Consider the following 19,713-nt stretch of genomic DNA (forward strand, 5'->3'; position numbering starts at 1 on the left):
ATGATGCCTTTCTGTCCATGCTTGTGCATGTGCATACATGCATATAGTATATCAAACACAAAAGACTTGTCAATTAAGCTCTTGAGATACAGACGTATACGCATACACTAAACTAATGACATTCACCATGTTCCTTTGAACTTGCCAAACTTGTTTTCAGGCTGGCAGTTCGTAAAACAGACACCTTCACCATTAAGGTCGTTTTTTGTCGGTACGATAACAACAAAAATATTTCCGTATAGGTCTGCTAGCTAAGGTTATGGGTATTCCAACGCCACATACAAAAACAATGGCAGAAAGGCAGGTTGTTTGACACTAAAAATTTGCTGATGTGCCTGTTGTAATGCATGTGGATTAGGATCAAGTGGAAATAGTTCACGGGAAAGAAAAAATATTTCCAACGAGTATCCCCTCTTTATACTTCATAAAATTTTCAAAAAAAAAATCTTCACTTTTTTTTGAAAAATCAAAAGTATTGTTAAGAAGAAATGCTCAGAGATTTGTTGACCCTAAAAAATTTAAAAATCCTTCCAATAATGCTGATAAAAGCTAGGACTATTGGTCTGTTGATTAGGCCGGGGCGATTTGTATGGAAGGAAAAAATGTTAACGGGCGCTTGGAGTTTCTGATTCTTGGGGTTGTACTGAGCAAAAAAGTCTACTAGACCATATGTCTACGGTGAAAATAGAGCCCCCGGATTTTGACTTGAAGTTTTTTTCCAAGGTTGTTGGATATTTTGGCATATAACAGTCAAACCACTCAGATTTTCGATCCAACACAAAGACAGAAATTGTACCCAAGACAATAAGTATGAACTCTCTAGTGCATCGCAAAGGCATTGAAACGCTCCTTCAGGCAGTTATGGCCTCGAGAAGGTGCGCATTTTTCGCAAAATATCGATAAATGACTTTGTGCTACAAAATGGGACTCAAAGTTAGTGGGTTAAAAATTCCTTTTGGAGATGGAAGACCTTGGTGAGTGTACTAATAATCACGCGATATCTCGGAAACTTGACCTATGGTGAAAATTTGGGTTATTACACTCACCATTTTGTAGCACAGTGTCATTTATCGATATTTGCCCCTGCTTTTGCGATGTACTAGAGATTTTTTAAGTATTGTCTTGGCTACAATTCATGTCTTTGTGTTGGATCGAAAATCTAAGAGGTTTGGCTGTAATATGCCAAAATATCCAAAAACACCATGAAAAAAACTTCAAGCTAAAATCCGGGGGCTCGTTTTTCACCGTAGACATATGGTCTAGTAGACTTTTTTGCTCAGTACAATCCCAAGAGTTGATCCTTCAAAAAATAGTTGTAACAATTCTTAGAGTAACATATTTAAAATTATAAGCATAGGAGTCCTACAAAATGATACAAAAAAACGCTTCGATATATTTTTTAAATTAACAAATTGTTCCATAAACAAATGTTAAAAACCATCCACGTCTATTAATCAGTTGAGGGTAAAAAAACGAGATATGTATTTTATTTTAATCATCAGAAAATATTTTTCAAAAATCTTTTAATAACATTTAAGCAAATAATTTAAAAAAAATGTTCGAGACATCCAAGACAATTTAAAAAAATTGCTCGAAAACTATACTAACAATCCGCGGTAATTGATCTTTTTTTCTTTTGGGAAATTTTTGCTATGTTTTAAAATCCATCTTATTAAAATCATAGTTTTTTTTTTGAAAATCCTACAAAATGTGTTTAATGCCCTTCAAAAACTATTTAAAAACTCAGTCAAAAAAAATCACCTTTATTCAACTGTTTGTAATTGAAAAATTATACAAGAAACAAAACCTTTTCAGATTTTTTAAATAAGCCAATAAAAATATTAGACATAAATTTTAAAAAATATTTAAAAATCTTTCAGTAAAATTTTAACATTAAGTATTTTTAAATAATCCTTTATGTCCTCCGTAAACATTTTCAAACATCTATTCAAAGTTGTTTTAAAAATCATCTCCTTACTAAGTTTTGACTAAAGTGGCACAGAGCGTGTGTGTCAGACTACAAATCCTAGGGTTGTGTGTTCAACGGCACGCGAGTTTTTTGTTAAAAAAAATAAAACAAGTAAAAAAGCGTTAAGTTCGGCCGGGCCGAACTTTTCATACCCTCCACCATAAAATATTCTGAACTAAAATGGAATAATTAGTTTTCATTCCTGTCCCCAACTTTAAGTGGGTACGTTAAAATGTCAGATAATGTACATAAAATGATTTATTCGGAAGGCCATTCTATATCTAACTATGTATGTTGACAATTTTTGATGGACCTATGTGGACAGTTTTTGATGGTTAAAAATTGTAGCTAGAATCCTCAAAATACCGAAAATCGGTACATAACGTGGGAACTTCAAATGTCATTAACAGCTAGTTCGGAGGTATGTGGGCTATACGAAAATATGAACTTAAATGAACAATTTTTGTTGCAGAACTTTTGTTGGCTTTTAAATTTCAAATTACAGAAAGTTCGTCCAAAAAATAAAGCTAAGGTACGGAAAATCGGGAGGTTTGTTTTGGGGCTATACCAAAACATGGACCTACGTTCGGTTAAACATTTTAAGTAAAATCCTCAAAGTACCGAAAATCGGGAAGAATCGTTATATTGGGGGTATGTTGAAAATTTTTGATGCAGATGTGTGGTGACCACTACAACCTTCAAATGTCAAATTACAGTTAGTTCGGTTAAAAATTGTAGCTAAAATTATCAAATTACTGAAAATTGGGAGGTACCGTTATATGGGAGCTATATCCGAACATGGACCTATGTTGACAATTTTTGATGGAGAGGTATTGTGACCACTAAGAACTTCAAATGTCAAATTACTGCTAGTTCGGTTTAATATTGTAGCTAAAATCATCAAACTACTGAAAATCGGGAGGCACCGTTATATGGGGGCTTTATCAATACATTATATGGGGCTATACCAAAACATGGACATACGTTCATAATTATTTCGAATATAAGTTGTTTGGTCACTAAGTCTTCGGTCAAATTATAGGTAATTCGGTCTAGAAAGGTGAATTTAAACGTCAAAATACCTGAAATCGGTCGGTAACGTTATATGGGGGCTATTCCAAAACATGGACCTATGTCCACTAGTTATATAAGTTTATTGACCTTAAGAACCCTAAATGTCAATTTATAGCTAAATCGGTCTGAAAATGTAACTAAAAACGTCAAAATGCCATAAATCGGGGGTACCGTTATATGGGGGCTACACAAAAACGTGGACCTATGTCCACAACTTTTGTATATAAGTTTATTTACACTTAAGAACCCTAAATGTCAAATTATAGCTTAATCGACTTGAAAATGTAGCTAAAAACGTCAAAATACCGTAAATCGGGGGCATCGTTATATGGGGGCTATACCAAAACGTGGACTTATGTCCACAAGTTTTGTTATATAAGTTTATTGACACTTAAGAACCCTAAATTTCAATTTATAGCTAAATCGGTCTGAAAATGTTGTTAAAAACGTCAAAATACCGTAAATCGGGGGGTACCGTTATATGGGGGATATACCAAAACGTGGACATATGTCCACAAGTTTTGTTAAATAAGTTTATTGACACTTAAGAACCCTAAGTGTCAAATTATAGCTACATCGCTCTGAAAATGTAGCTAAAAACGTCAAAATACCGTAAATCGGGGGTACCGTTATATGGGGGCTATACCATAACGAGGACCTATGTCGACAACTTTTTTTTATAAAAGTTTATTTACACTTAAGAACCCTAAATGTCATTTTATAGCTAAATCGGTCTGAAAATGTAGCTAAAAACGTCAAAATACCGTAAATCGAGGGCACCGTTATATGGGGCTATACCAAAACGTGGACCTATGTCCACAAGTTTTGTTATATAAGTTTATTGACATTTAAGAACCCTAAATATCAAATTATAGCCACATCGGTCTAAAAATATAGCTAAAAACATCACAATACCGTAAATCGGGGGGTACCGTTATATGGGGGCTATACCGAAACGTGGACTGATATAGCCCATCATCGAACTTGACCTGCCTGCAAACAAAAGACGCATTTTCCCAAAATTTCAGAGAATTTTGGTGGAGAGGTGTGGTGACCACTAAAAACTTCAAATGTCAAATTTTCAAATTACAGCTAATTCGGTTAAAACTTGTAGGTAAAAATCTCAAAATACCGAAAATCGGGAGGTACCGTTATATGGGGCTATACCAAAACATGTACCTATGTTCATAATTTTTTCGAATATAAGTTTTTTGGTCACTAAGAACACTAAATATTAAATTATAGCTAATTCGGTCTAGATATGTGACTTAAAACGTCAAAATACCTGAAATCGGGCGGTAACGTTATATGGGGACTATTCCAAAACATGAACCTATGCCCACAAGTTTTGTTATATAAGTTTATTGACACTTAAGAACCCTAAATGTCAATTTATAGCTAAATCGGTCTGAAAATGTAGCTAAAAACGTCAAAATACCGTAAATCGGGGTACCGTTATATGGGAGCTATACCAAAACGTGGACCTATGTCCACAACTTTTGTTATATAAGTTTATTGACACTTAAGAACCCTTAATGTCAAATTATAGCTAAATCGGTCTGAAAATGTTGCTAAAATGAGTATTTCAATGCGTTACAAACGGAAAAACAAACTTAATATACCCTCCATACTATGGTGGAGGGTATAAAAAAGGTGGCATTTAATGTCGAAATACCTTATTAATGTTTAAAAATAACAAAAAAAAATATATATATATCTTTATTAGTGGTTTTGTTTGGCTATAGGTCAATTGAAAAAGAAAACGATGTATTTTTGATTTTTATTCTTCTTTTATTTTGCCAATATTTCGATTGTCATCGACAATCATATTCAGGGATCTATTTCACAAAAATATAAACACATATTACAAAATGATGAACAACCAAATATAACACAAAAATATTACATTTTTTGGAGATCACCTGTGCTGGTTCAATGTCACCATCAAACTAAACTTTTTTACATCTATGTTTTTGTACTAAATTCCTATAAATATGTGCACAGTGGTCCGTATCAGTCTTATAATTAATTCTTTTTTCATTAGGTACGTCTATTATATGAAGCATCTCCAAAGTGAATCGTCGTTTATAATTAGTTTCCTGTGTTAATATGTCTACATTTTTAAAGTTTGGTTTATGTCCAGTTAAGGCACAATGGGCCGCTAATGCTGTTTTTTGTTCTAATGGCTTGTCAGTTTTTTGATCCGACTTGTGTCCGGATAGTCTGGTTTTGAGTTTGGTTTTTGTCGTACCAACATATACCTTCTGGCATACGTTGGTGTCGTCCCCGTTACATGTAATCTTATATACTACATTGCTTTTGTCCTCTTTTTTAATTTTTGACTTAGTTTTACTGAACATATTGTTAACATTATTATTGGTTTTGAGAGCTATGTGACATTTGTCCTTATTGTATACATTTGACTTGCAGAACCTCTCTGAAAAACCTGGAATATATGTAATTGCCTTGTATATCTTTTCCGCATCATCACTGGTTTGTTTCTGATTGCTTCTGTTTGTGTGTTTTATTAGGTCGTCGATCGTTTTTTGAGGGAAATCATTCATTGCTAATATTTTTCTTATTTTTAATTTGTTTTCTGGATGAAATTGTACGTCACTTATATTTAAAACCCTATTTATAAAGTTCGTAGCAGTATTAATTTTAATTCGTCGAGGGTGTTTGGAATAAAAGTTGATCAGTCGGCCTGTGGCAGTAGGCTTTTGGTACCAGTTCAATTTTAGTATGTTGCCTTGTCGTAAAATGATCGCGTCCAAATACGGTAGTTTGTTGTTATCTTCGATTTCATGGGTAAATTGTATGGGATCACCAGCGTCACCGATCATTGCGGACATAGTAATGGAGGATTTATTAGACGCTGCAATGAGAAAAATGGCAATCAAACCGAGGGTATTGACCAAGTACGTTGACGACATATTTTGCATACTACAGAAACAAGAGGTGGAAAATACATTAAAAGTATTGAATTCATACGACAAGAACATACAATTTACCCATGAAATCGAAGATAACAACAAACTACCGTATTTGGACGCGATCATTTTACGACAAGGCAACATACTAAAATTGAACTGGTACCAAAAGCCTACTGCCACAGGCCGACTGATCAACTTTTATTCCAAACACCCTCGACGAATTAAAATTAATACTGCTACGAACTTTATAAATAGGGTTTTAAATATAAGTGCCGTACAATTTCATCCAGAAAACAAATTAAAAATAAGAAAAATATTAGCAATGAATGATTTCCCTCAAAAAACGATCGACGACCTAATAAAACACACAAACAGAAGCAATCAGAAACAAACCAGTGATGATGCGGAAAAGATATACAAGGCAATTACATATATTCCAGGTTTTTCAGAGAGGTTCTGCAAGTCAAATGTATACAATAAGGACAAATGTCACATAGCTCTCAAAACCAATAATAATGTTAACAATATGTTCAGTAAAACTAAGTCAAAAATTAAAAAAGAGGACAAAAGCAATGTAGTATATAAGATTACATGTAACGGGGACGACACCAACGTATGCCAGAAGGTATATGTTGGTACGACAAAAACCAAACTCAAAACCAGACTATCCGGACACAAGTCGGATCAAAAAACTGACAAGCCATTAGAACAAAAAACAGCATTAGCGGCCCATTGTGCCTTAACTGGACATAAACCAAACTTTAAAAATGTAGACATATTAACACAGGAAACTAATTATAAACGACGATTCACTTTGGAGATGCTTCATATAATAGACGTACCTAATGAAAAAAGAATTAATTATAAGACTGATACGGACCACTGTGCACATATTTATAGGAATTTAGTACAAAAACATAGATGTAAAAAAGTTTAGTTTGATGGTGACATTGAACCAGCACAGGTGATCTCCAAAAAATGTAATATTTTTGTGTTATATTTGGTTGTTCATCATTTTGTAATATGTGTTTATATTTTTGTGAAATAGATCCCTGAAGATGATTGTCGATGACAATCGAAATATTGGAAAAATAAAAGAAGAATAAAAATCAAAAATACATCGTTTTCTTTTTCAATTGACCTATAGCCAAACAAAACCACTAATAAAGAGAATTACATCAGGTCAACAATAAATAACAACAACAATATATATATATATATTAAACGGCTTCGAAAAAATCTCACAAATTTTGAACGAAAAATGGAATTAATAATACGTGATTTTTAATGCATTACACTGCTAACACTGATTTCAAAAACAATTGCTGAAAACCTGGCTAAGCCGTTGAAACTATGATGCTTATTCTCTTTTCTGATATGTGTTGATCATGTGTGCTGCCAAATACTAGTATGCATGTTCGGTGCTGTTTTATTATAGCAACAATATCAAATAGCATTAGCAGCGCTAGCAATATTTGTGTGTAATGTGTTGCTACATGTTGCCGTTGTTCATTATTTCTAAACATATTTTGAAGAAATTTTAGCAGGGGCCACGATTATGGCCACTTTGATCCTCCAAAAATTTATTTATTTTTTTGATCCACCCTTTTATACAATTTGGCAATTACAATGCAACCAAATGGCTTACAAAAGGTGAGATTTCAAATATGTCTGTCTACAGAGTCAATCTCTTACATAGCCACACAAACTACACACGCATTCATGTGTGTTTGTACAACAACAAACTGAGGTCATGTTCAATTTTTTCGCCTTGCCAGGTTTTCTGTTGAAATTTCGTGTGTGTGCTAAAAAATTCTAAGCAAAAAAAGTTCTGCTTGTAATGGACGTTTTTGGAACCATTCAATACATTGTGTTACAGCAGTAGCAATTACAACATGTCAAAGACAAAAGCATAGTTTTGCATATTGCCATTCGTCAATATATAACGGAATGTGAATTCAAGTTATGGTTATTGGCAAAAAACAAGAAAATTCAAGTGAAATACTGAAAACATTAAAAAAAACAAATCCTTGATTTTTTATTAGGGTTTGTAAATGGAGTTCGCTTTGTAATGGAATTTTGAGGTTAAATTTCTTTAATATTGATAACAATTACAAATAAAGTTTAATTTGTATTGACTGCAAATTAGATATTATGCTGGAATTGATAAAAATGCGATTTTTGTATTATGAAATGCAGCCATATTCTTCCCATCCATAACCAAAGAAATTGCACGTCGTCTAATTGACCAATAATGTAGGCCTGTCATTATTAAAAATAAGTTTAAAAATATCATTATATTTTTTCCAACATCCAAAGTATACAAACAGAATTGTTCGCTTAATGCTATATTTATATGGTATTTTTTACCACGAGCTGAAAAATCACTGCACCGTTGCAGATCAATAACATGCGAACTGTTTTACGTAAGTCTTTTTCACAGTCTGGCACATGTCAATGTCAGGTTTTTGAAAGAAAAATAATTTTTCAATAGCTGGAATAAGTCTACAAATTTCACGCTGGCTTTTATTCTGTAATTATGCGAGTATGTGTAGCAAAAACCAAAGCATACGATTTAAAATGTAGCATAAACAAATTAAACTTAAAACGTGCTTTAGGCTAAATATTCTTTAAAGCACAAAATTATTAATTGAAATGCGGCCTGCCATTATTAAAAATAAGTTATCTATATATATAAAAATGGTGTAAAAAATGTATAGTAATTCATAAAATGAGAACGGCTAGGCCGATTTCTGTAAAATTTTTTGTCAGTTATTCGCATTTTCTAGGAGAAGGTCTTTGCGGAAGAAAATTTTGGAAAATCCCTCTGGAAAAGTCGGAAAATTGGAAAAATCGAAAATTGAGTTTTTGTATGAAATTTTATTCCTTAATAGCGAGACGAAGTTCGCCGGGTCCACTAGTTTATAATAATATTTTTTCCACATCCAAAGAATACACATACAATTGTTTGCTTAAAGCTCTATTTAAATGGTATTTCTTTTACCCCGAGCTGAAAAATCATTGCACCGTAGCAGATCAATAACATGCGAACTGTTTTACGTAGGCTTTTTCCACAGTCTGGCACATGTCAAAATCAGGTTTTTGAAAGAAAAATAGCTGGAAAAAGTCTATTCTGTAATTATGCGAGTATGTGTAGCAAAAACCAAAACATACGATTTAAAATGTACCATAAGGCAAATTAAACTTAAAACGTGCTTTAGGCCAAATATTATTTAAAGCACAAAATTATTAATTGAAATGCGGAATGCGTTTGTATATTGTTAATGAGAAAGTATCGCGTAACGTATCTCCTCCTTCAATTCTGTACAAAATATATTGGCATTCTTCATTCTCTTGGGACTCAAAAAACTGAATCCATTTGTCCTTTCAGGATTCCAGAAAAAAATAAATTTTCTATGCCTTGCTATTTAAAAATCCTATTTAAAAATCATGTCATTTATGGAACCATCTGAAATGTCTTTGTATAATTCAATCGCTTTTTGGTAAAAATATAGTCATATATTAAACGGGTCCTCAAAAAACCCCTTTAAAATACCAAGATGTTTGTTATACTCTCAATATTTAGCCTTTGATACGATCAAAAATATGTATGCTTTGACCAAAAAAGGAATGGACGAAATACGTTTTAAAACTTTGTTGACGATTTTCTTCCACATTCGAATATGGACCACATCAGTAGACTGGACCACATATGTCTACACCGCAAAAAAAATCAAATTTTTTCTCAAAAATGCAGCTAAAGGGACAGTCTCGGATCGTATTTTTTGATGTTGATTATCTTAATACGTAGGTACAAATATATGTATATTTTTTCTGGCTCTAAAAATCCCTGCCGGCACAAACAAAATGTCTCATTAACACCAATCCCACGGCGCACAGTGGTTCAGAATCGTTTTTTCCTGGTCAAAACTTTGTAACTTTCATTTAAATTTTTATAATTTTTTTGTTCGCCAGATAACACTTTCAGCTTTCTGACACATGATAATCCACCAAATTTGGTTTTGCGGTTGCAAAAGAATTCAAGGTCAAAGTTTTAGTTTTTTTCATATTTTTCATTAAAATATGAGTGTTTTTTGATTTTTTCATATGTTTTAACTATATAAAACAAACCATGAAAATTTTTTGCAAAAAATTTTTTAAATTTTTTTTTTTCAAAAAATTTAATTTTTTTCCAAAATTGAAAAAAAATACTCCTTGGGTTTCCATAAAATTTTTAACTCTTGTAAAAATTCATATATTAAAAAGTGTCCATTTGTGTGATCAAGCTATAATTTCTATGGGAAACGGCATGGAAAAACACAGATTTTTACCCATGTAATTTCAAATAATTAAAAAAAGTGTAAACAGACGGAACGGGACGGGTGCAAAAAGTATATATGGACTGAAAGAGGACTCTAGGGCATCATTCTGTGAAAACGGAACTTTGTTCCAAGCTGTTCCCTAATTGTTCTAGTTCACTAAACTTGGAATTTATCTAAATTTAGTACCTGAGGAAAAATAAAATAGCTCACTTTGTTTAAACGCTACGGTAATTTATTAAATTTTTATTAAATTATTAGAACGACTCTTAAAGGCAACAATTCTACCTACCTTACCAAAAAACAATAAACACAATATCTGTTATAGTTTCTGAGAAATAGCTGTTTCTATCGCCAGATATTTGCAAAACTTGCGTATTTTCAAAATTGGGAAACATTTTTTGTCTTTAGGAGCACGCCATGCCCACACCTTCCAATATTTTGATCTCATTTTTTGCCTTCTTTAGTTTACTATCGAATTCCATATAGAAATTAACAATCGGTGACGTCAAAACTGGGGGTTTTGGCCAGGAAAATAGATTTCTGAACCACTGTGTGGCGGTTGGTTCTATGCAACGAATTGACTCGGAGGAATCTTCGAACCTCAACAATTATGTGTTTGTGGTCGTATACTTTCTTCACAATGGGGGCGGCAATACATCCCGGAATGCCTGCTCCAATCTATTTGATCCATGCAGGGACAGAGAACAACCCCGGGCCACGGTTCTGTTCCGTTTGTCTCATCCACATCCTCCATATACCAACTTCGGTGATATGTAATGGATGTAGGAAATGGGTGCACTTCCGTGGTTGTTCTGGTCTTAGTCACAAGGATAGGAGTTATGTTGCTGCATGTTGCATCACATCATATCATAGTGTGTCTCCAACTTAGTGGTCAGATTCGTCGTCGGAATACAAGACACCCAGCAGTCGCTCAACGCCGGCAAACGCAGTATCTAACACCACATGTTGTTGTGCAGAGATCCGAGAACGCATCGTTCCCTCAATTCCATTGCAACTGTCTCCCTAACAGTGGTCAGCGAAATTGTAGACTTTATGAGCCGAAAATACATCACGGTGGCCACGAATCAGGAAACAACGTATAACGTCACCTATAGCTTGTAACGTTGCGATGACTCTAGCGACCTATACACTGAATGGTAGGGTAGCAGTAAAGTAGGAGACAGCCGAGGGTCATACCGCGGATGAATAGTTGTGTCATGCGTTATATGACCGACATTAACTCGCTTTTGTAGGGCAACAACCACCTAGTGCTCATAATGGGCTTTGGCTTTCCGCCCTTGGCAATGACCAGAGGGGTACAGCGCTGGTCGAGCAAATTTATAGCTCCGCATTTTTCACGGTGAACAAAGAAGTTCCTGCGAGGTTAAAAGGATATTGCCACATCTCGCCAGACATCACAATTGTACAATTGTGGCACCCGGTCTGATAAATGACGTGTTCTGGCAACCCGTTATTTCCCTTTGCTCAGACCACTGTCCGATCATCGTCTCCATTAAGAGACTAATCGTCTGCATAACCTCTGACTTCATAACTTCTGAACCAAGGGAAAGGTGATTGTCAAGGATTTATAGAATAAACCAATCACTCCTCGGGTAGCTTAGGGACATCATTCCAGCTGCAGCCGCTCGCCGAAGATACGCGCGTTTGCAATTTTTAGAAAACTTCGGTAGTGTGATAATACCTTCCGGACGAGGAGGTATTACCACAATTTACGATGAGCAATGTTTCAGACGTCAACCAAACCCGAAATCATCAAAAGTGTTAGGCCACCACCCTGAATCTCAATAGTTATCTTTAAGCAACTGGATGAACCACGGGTTGAGTATTTAAATAGTGTCTCAATCTTTCATTAGCCACCCATTGGTGCCGGGAAATTTTAAAAACTTCTAAAGCCTGGCAAGGAAGTCAGCAAAGGCGAATAATCCAGGCCAATCTCTTTCTCTTCGTTAGTAGCAAAAATTCTTGAGGCATTACTCCTCTCCATGATGAGAAGCAGTTTTATAGTTGCCGAACATCAGCACCATATTACACACCATATCCACACATATCACTCGAATACTGAACCAGAAGAGGAAGGTTTTGGACCATGCCAAGATTTCGAGGACATAGAAAAGACTTCCCTCCAGCCGTGGTTTAAACGTTGGATAATCAACTATATTTGCGGAGCCGAGTAGAGTGAGCCAGGGCGGGGAAATTCCACACCCGCCAGAGAGTATTGAAATTGTAATGTATGCGGATGATTGTACGAACTTGGCGTCGGGACCTATCGTCGATGACGTATGTGATAGGTTAAATGTTAAATGTCGACATAGCTGACTTAGCGCAATTTTTCTATCTTAGGAATATGAAAATATCCCCAGCTAAATCCACTTCCACACTATTAACAAGCCTGATACTGATCCCGATCACTAACAACCCAAGATATTGGGTGTAACGATCGACAGCATAGATTAGAAGTAGGAACAAATTTCTCAAGTTTCTGGCCGACTGCAATTGCGGACAAAGAAACCTTGCTGACATATCTCAAATTAATATTACGGTCTGTGGTAAGCTATTCGACACCAGAATGGTATGCAAATTTAAGCGCTACGCAATGGAAAAATATTCAAAACCTGCCTGAATACCGTCCTGGGGACTGCAACGGAGTGGGTCATCTAAATGGCTAGACGAAAATGTTATCGGTACATCAGCAAAACAAAATGTTGTCGAGGGAGGGATCCACGATCCCTTATCCAGACCCGTTTAGAGAGGTCTTCATGATCTGAAGAGAGAGGTCCAAAGGAAAAAAGAGAGAACCTCCAGATCAAAGAGCTTATCAGGGAGCTTTGAAGAAGTGGAGTTTTTAAGAAAAGTCTTTGAGGACTTGGAGTTTCTAAGAAAAGTCTTTGAGAAAGTGGCATTAATAAAAAAAGTCTTTGAGGGCGTGGAGTTTTTAAGAATAGTTTTTGAGGACGTGGACCTTCTAAAATTAATCTTTGAGGACGTGAAACTTCTAAAATTAAACTTTGAGGACGTGGACATTCTAAAATTAATCTTTGAGGACGTGGAGTTTCTAAAAAGAGTCTATCAGGACGTGCTGTTTTTTAGAAGTCTTTGAGGTTTAAGAATTGTCTTTGAGAACGTAGAGCTTCTACGAATAGTCTTGAAGGACGTGGAGTTTTTAAAAATAGTCTTTGAGGACGTGGGGTTCTTAAGAATAGTCTTTGAGGACGTGGATTTTTTAAAAATAGTCTTTGTGGACGTGGGTATTTTTAAGAATAGTCTTTGAGGACTTGGAGTTTTTATGAATAGTTGTTGAGGGCGAGTAATTTTTATGAATAGTCTTTGAGGACGTAGAATTTCTAAGAAAAGACTTTGAGGATGTGGAGGTTCTAAGGAAAGTATTTGAGAAAAAGAAGTTTTTAAGAATAATCTTTGAGGACATTTTTCGTTAGATGTTTATAAGTTTTTAGGCACGTCTCTATTTTCAATTCATACAGGCTGAGGGTCTACCCCTGTCGGCAAAGCCGTTTGAGAATTTTTTTGATGTTTACTTCCTCGGGCTGAAGGTTATACTTCGGCAAGAAAGACTGACCCCCCTTTGCTTACTTTTCTAAATGTTCGTATCAAGTATAATATAACTTTGCTTTTATCGAATCACTCAAAGATAATGTGACGAACAAAGAGAATACATCATAAACAACCCAATGATGCATTAAAGCGGCAATATTACCCTTAAGGCATTATTAGGAGAGATATTTTTGAAAAGTTTTGTTTATTTTGTTGTTTGAATACAAAAACAAGAAATTTTAATTAAAACATAATTGCCTTGGAGTTTTGTTATATATTGTTGTTATCATTGGTATAATTTTGACTTAAAAAAAAAACTTTTTTCAAAGTGATATACGAGTATGCGAAACTTTCCAGACTTTATTCTTTCGGAAAAAATTATGAATAATTAGAAGAAATAGAAATAATTATTGAAATGGAAGGTTTGTTTGTCAGTAACTGTTCTTATATGTATTAGCTGGGTAAATTGATTAGCAGATTACGGTTATAAAACCAACGGATAGGTAACGTCATACATATGAATGTGTTAAAACTCCGAATGAGGAAACACTTAGATACTTAAAATAAATTTGACTTCCTATTTTAATGACAGGGAGTTTTGATCTTAATCGTCAGTGATGTTGGCTTTTCTATATATTTGGACATTCAAATATTGTGCCAAATTTATCCGAGAGCAGCGTATTTTATGGTTCTCTCACAGTCTTAAGAAACTAGGTATACGAGTATGTTTGATATAAATTTTACTCTTGGATAAAGGAAAAAATTTATTAAATTTATAAATATCTGCTTGTTAACACAAAAATATGTACTTTCAGATATGATCTTTGTTTTATCTTAACAAGCAATTTAATAAAATATTTTATAATTAAAACCATGTTTAATAAATATTTTCCATATTTTCTTTTCTCTTTCTTTTTTTCGGTATCTGTAATGCCTGTAATTTGGATGGACGCATCTTCAACATGATTTTCAACAACCATCATTGACATCAATTCACATTTCGGAATACGTCTGGACCATCTTGTTGTTCGTTTCATTGTGTGTGTGTGTGTCAAATATTTCATAACCTCTACAGCCACAAGTCATGCCGATGTCATCAGAAAATTCGATATAGCCTCATCACCACAAGAGTATACAAGTAATAGTGGCAGCAGTGGTGGCGGAGGTGGTACCGGAAACGGTGGCAGCAGCACCAGTGAAAGCAGTAGTAGCAGCAGCAGTGGTGGTAATGGTGGTAGCATAGGCATTAATAGTAATAGTAAATTAGCATCTTCTTCTTCTTTGTCGTCCTCGTTGTCGTTCTCTTCATCATCATCGTCGTCGTCGTCACCCTTATCGTCTTCGTCGTCATTATTGTCTCCAGCCTCGATTGCGGCATTCACACCATCCGCCGCATCATCAGCGTTAGCATCCTTGGTACAGGCGGAGGCGCCGTCATTAGAAACATTTGTGTCAGCAGCATCTACATCAGCATTTGTGGAACCATATTTAGATGGTTATGCCACGACAAATGTTACAGCACAAATTGGTACACACGCATATCTGCCATGTCGGGTAAGTGCTGCCATTTAGTTCTAGTTGATGTTGTAGCTGTTGTTGTAGTTTACATTTTCTTTTGTTATTTCAAAATATTGTTATTGTTGTTTTTAGGGGGGTTTTTTTGTTGGTGAATTCATTTTCAGTTTCTGGCACTTTCTTTTGTTTTTGTTGGTTTTGTACATTTTTAACTCTTCACCATAAATTTTTACTTTCAGTTTTGTTGCAGGTCAATGATTTGTTTAGCATAACCCATTGTGGGATGTTTGAGAACTGTTATAAATTTAAAATATCAAAGATATTATCATTGTATTTATTATTTTTATAAAATATATTTTATCATCAGCTGTGGAATTCTGTAACTCATTTTTCGAGTTACCGACAAAAAATCGATAAAATTAAAGTGATTATAATTTTGTTAATTAACGAAAATTTTCATTAAGTTACAACCAAAATAAACTTGTCGCTAAGTCGTACCGTAAGCAGTTTGACAGTTTTAATTGATACTTTTCATTCATAATTTTTGGTTTTAATTCAACCGATTTTTGTCGGTAACTAGAAAAATGAGTTACAGAATTCCACTACAGATCTAGTGTTAGTCGTGGATATTTTTAATAATTTGTGGTGGATTATCAAACATTATGGGGGAGTAATATTAAAGATTATCTTTTTAATGTATTTTAGACCAATACATGTGGATTTTTATGGGATCAATACCTCCCTTAGACTATGAATTGATTTTTTTATTATAGACGTGAATATATTAGATGAGATAAGACCTGGGGCTCAATTCTGTTTCCATGAAAATTTGAAATGAAAAATTATATAAAGGAAATAAATGTCAAATGAAAAAAATGTTGCAAAGAACATATTTTTCATTTCAAAGTTTCATAGAATTAAAATCCAGCCCCTGGATTTCATTTTAAAGGATGTGGATTTTATGTAGACTCTTTTTTTAAGGACGTGGATATCATTTTATGAATTTTTAAGGCAGTTGATTTAATTTTATACATTTTTGAAAGACATTTGTACAATTTTTAAAGTTCTTTAATTACAGGGATTTAATTTTGGAGAATATTTTATGGACGTTGATCTAATTTTTAAGAAATAGAATTCTTAGATTTGTGTGGACCTTTTAAGAACAATTTGAAGGGTGTGGATTACATTTTTAAGGATGTAGAATTTTGTATTCAAGGTGTTTTTAACTATTTAACTATTTATAAGAGCGTGGAGTTTGTTCACAGACGTGAAGAGCTTAGGAATTTTTGTAGAATGTAGGTTTTCCATGAATATTTTTATAGAAGTGGAGTCTTTATGATTTTTTGAGCACGTCTAATTTTGAAAAAGTTTTTAAGGACTGAAGTTTTTAATAATTGCTTTAAGAAAGTGGCATTTTTTTAGTTTTTAGAACTTTTAATGATCACGATTTTTAAAGAGCATCGATTTTTGCATAAACTTCTTTAAAGGACTTGGATTTAGTTTTTAATGACGTTAATTTTTTTCTAAAAATTTTTTAAGGACGCGAATTTTATTTTGGTAATCTTGTTTTTTTAAATTTTTGTAGAGGGCGTGGATTTAATTTTCGGACACGTGCATTTTATCTAAAAAAAATTTAAGGCCGTGGATTTGATTTTTGAAGACGTGATTTTTTTAAGAATTTTTAAAGGACGTGGATTTACATTTAAAGAAGTGGATTTTTTTAAGAACTTTTTTAAAGGATTTTTTAAGGGACGTGGATTCTTGAAGATGTTTGTTTTAAAGGACGAGGATTTTTTTAAGAATTTTTGTTAAGGTCGTGGATTTTTTTAATGCATTTTTTAAAGGACTTGAATTTTAATGTAGTTTTTTTAAGTTTTTTTTATAATAATTTTTTAGGAACGTGGATATTTTAGGATTTTTTAAGGCGGAGATTTCTTAGGATTTGTTTAAAATGACATTAAGTTTTTTAGAACTCTTATAAAGGACGTGGATTTTTTAGAGGTAGTTTACACTCTCTATCAACCATTTCATATCTACCTACGGAGGCAATGTGGAGACGTAGTTTTTTTACATTTTTGCTGGTGTGGACCCACAGGGTAAATTGCGTAAGGAAAATATCCAATATTGCACATATTAGCGAATATATAACAACTAGCAAAATGCCCGCTACTTCGTAACGGAAAAGGAATAATATACAAATAAAAAATATTTAATATGGAGAACACTGACAATTTTGATGTACTAATACCTATTTGATTTCATGTTTAATTTCTTTCAAGTACTGCTCGTATACGTTTTGTTCGAATTTCAATAAAAACCTCTACACTTCAACAGCGGCCTACATTTTAAATTCCAGTCCATGTTTTATTAGAACGGTATGGGTATTTTGAAAATTTTACCCACATTTTCCAACCGAATTTTGGAATTTGTGATATCAAAATGTAGAAAACCATTATTCAGAAGATGTTACCCTATATAACAGTTAGTTTTTGAGACATTTTATTTTAGGCCTTTTTTCTCAGGATGTAAAAACCTTCTTGTAAAACATTAGCCGCATAGATCTACCTTTTCAAATAAACTTACAATAACGTTTAGAATAGACAACAAAGATAAAAACAATTTTGTTGAAAAGGTATGTTTGACTTTTTGATTTCAGTACATTATTTAGAAACCAAATTCGTGTTAACCTAGAAACAATAGTACATTATTCAGTACAATTTTTAAAATCCAGGACTTTAGCTCAAATGTTACAGTTTTAGCTCTGCTTGTTCACCCAATGTCAATGGTATTACATGTAGAAACCTTTCATACATTTAAAGGCGGATTTAAATAAACATTCTGATCCAATCTCAACAGTTATCCTCAAAACAAATTTCATTTATCGATTCACCCAGTACCATTGCTTCAATATTTGGTATAATGTAATACTTCTAGTACACTTATTGTACGACCACCTCTAACAATGAACCTGACAAATCAATATTATATCAGAATTTCACTTCTATACCAAATTTATTGCAATGTTGTACTTTTCACCCAACGTCAAATTTAATAGCATTTAGTATATTTCGTATTTCGCAATAAATCATCCAGCCTAATCCTCATCCTAATTTTAGAATTTGTATGCATTTCAAAAAATCCGTATCTATCTAAACACCAACACAATCCCTCATACAACAACACCAAACTGGTACCATATTTAGAACTTATAGTATGTATAAGTTTCAAAAATTACTTCCTTTTATCCAAAACTATATCCAAACCGCGATTTAGTATTTTTCATATACATTAGTACGAATTTCCAAAAGTTCCTCTATCTCCACTCTAAACGTCAACTGCTATACTAATACCGAATTTCACAATTCCAACTCTACCCCTTTACACAATAACAATTTGGACCAAATTCTGTGCCATTTAGTAATTTTCGTACACTTATTGTACGTATATCCACAGCCACATCCATATCTCAACCCTACACACCAACAGCGGCTATAATACCAAATTTCCGAATTCCACTTCTATTCATAATACCATTAATACTTTTCGTATGAAAGTACGAATTTCAATAACTATCTCCAACAGTAATTGCGAATTTCAGGATCCGTCCACCCAAATCTAACTTTTACCAAATTTAGTACCATTTATTAATTTTCGTACCCATAAGTACGAATTTCCAAAGCTACGTCAATGCTACACTCCATAAGCAATCTTAATCTAAATTTCAGGATTCCAGCTCTATCTGTACACCCAAATCCAAAATGTACCAAATTTAGTACCATTTAGTACTTTCCGTACCCAAAACTACGAATTTCCGAAACTACCTCAATCCTACACTCAATAAGTAATCATAATTCCAAATTTCAGGATTCCAGCTCTATCCGTCCACCGAAATTTAAATTGTACCATATTTAGTACTTTGCGTACCCATAAGTACGAATTTCCAAGACTAACTCAATCCTACACTCCAAAAGTAATTAAATTCCAAATTTCAGGATTCTAACTCTATCCGTTCACCCAAATCCAAATTGTACCAAATTTAGTACCATTTAGTACTTTTCGTACCCATAAGTACGAATTTCCAAGACTAAGTCAATCCTACACTCCAAATTTAATTAAATTCCAAATTTCAGGATTCCAGCTCTATCCGTTCACCCAAATCCAATTTGTACCAAATTAAGTACCGTTTACTACTTTTCGTACCCATAAGTAAGAATTTCCAAAGCTACCTCAATCCTTCCCTCCACCAGTAATCTTAATTCCAAATTTCAGGTTTCCACGTCTATCTAAATCCAAATTGTACCAAATTTGTTACCATTTAGTACTTTACGTA

At 33.7% G+C, this 19,713-nt stretch overlaps 1 protein-coding gene across 1 annotated transcript in view; it reads left to right on the plus strand.

Annotated features, from left to right (window-relative positions):
• The window catches only part of dpr11 (defective proboscis extension response 11), a 255,589-nt gene that overhangs the window by 102,097 nt on the left and 133,779 nt on the right, over positions 1 to 19,713 (plus strand). Inside the window, exon 2 of the mRNA XM_073973776.1 lies at positions 14,944 to 15,422. Coding sequence (XP_073829877.1) covers positions 14,944 to 15,422 — 479 coding nt within the window. The remainder of the gene's footprint in view (positions 1 to 14,943; positions 15,423 to 19,713) is intronic.

Source organism: Musca autumnalis, unplaced genomic scaffold (assembly GCF_047663935.1).
Source record: "Musca autumnalis isolate F117 unplaced genomic scaffold, ASM4766393v1 scaffold_1, whole genome shotgun sequence".
In the NCBI taxonomy this organism is placed as follows: domain Eukaryota; kingdom Metazoa; phylum Arthropoda; class Insecta; order Diptera; family Muscidae; genus Musca; species Musca autumnalis.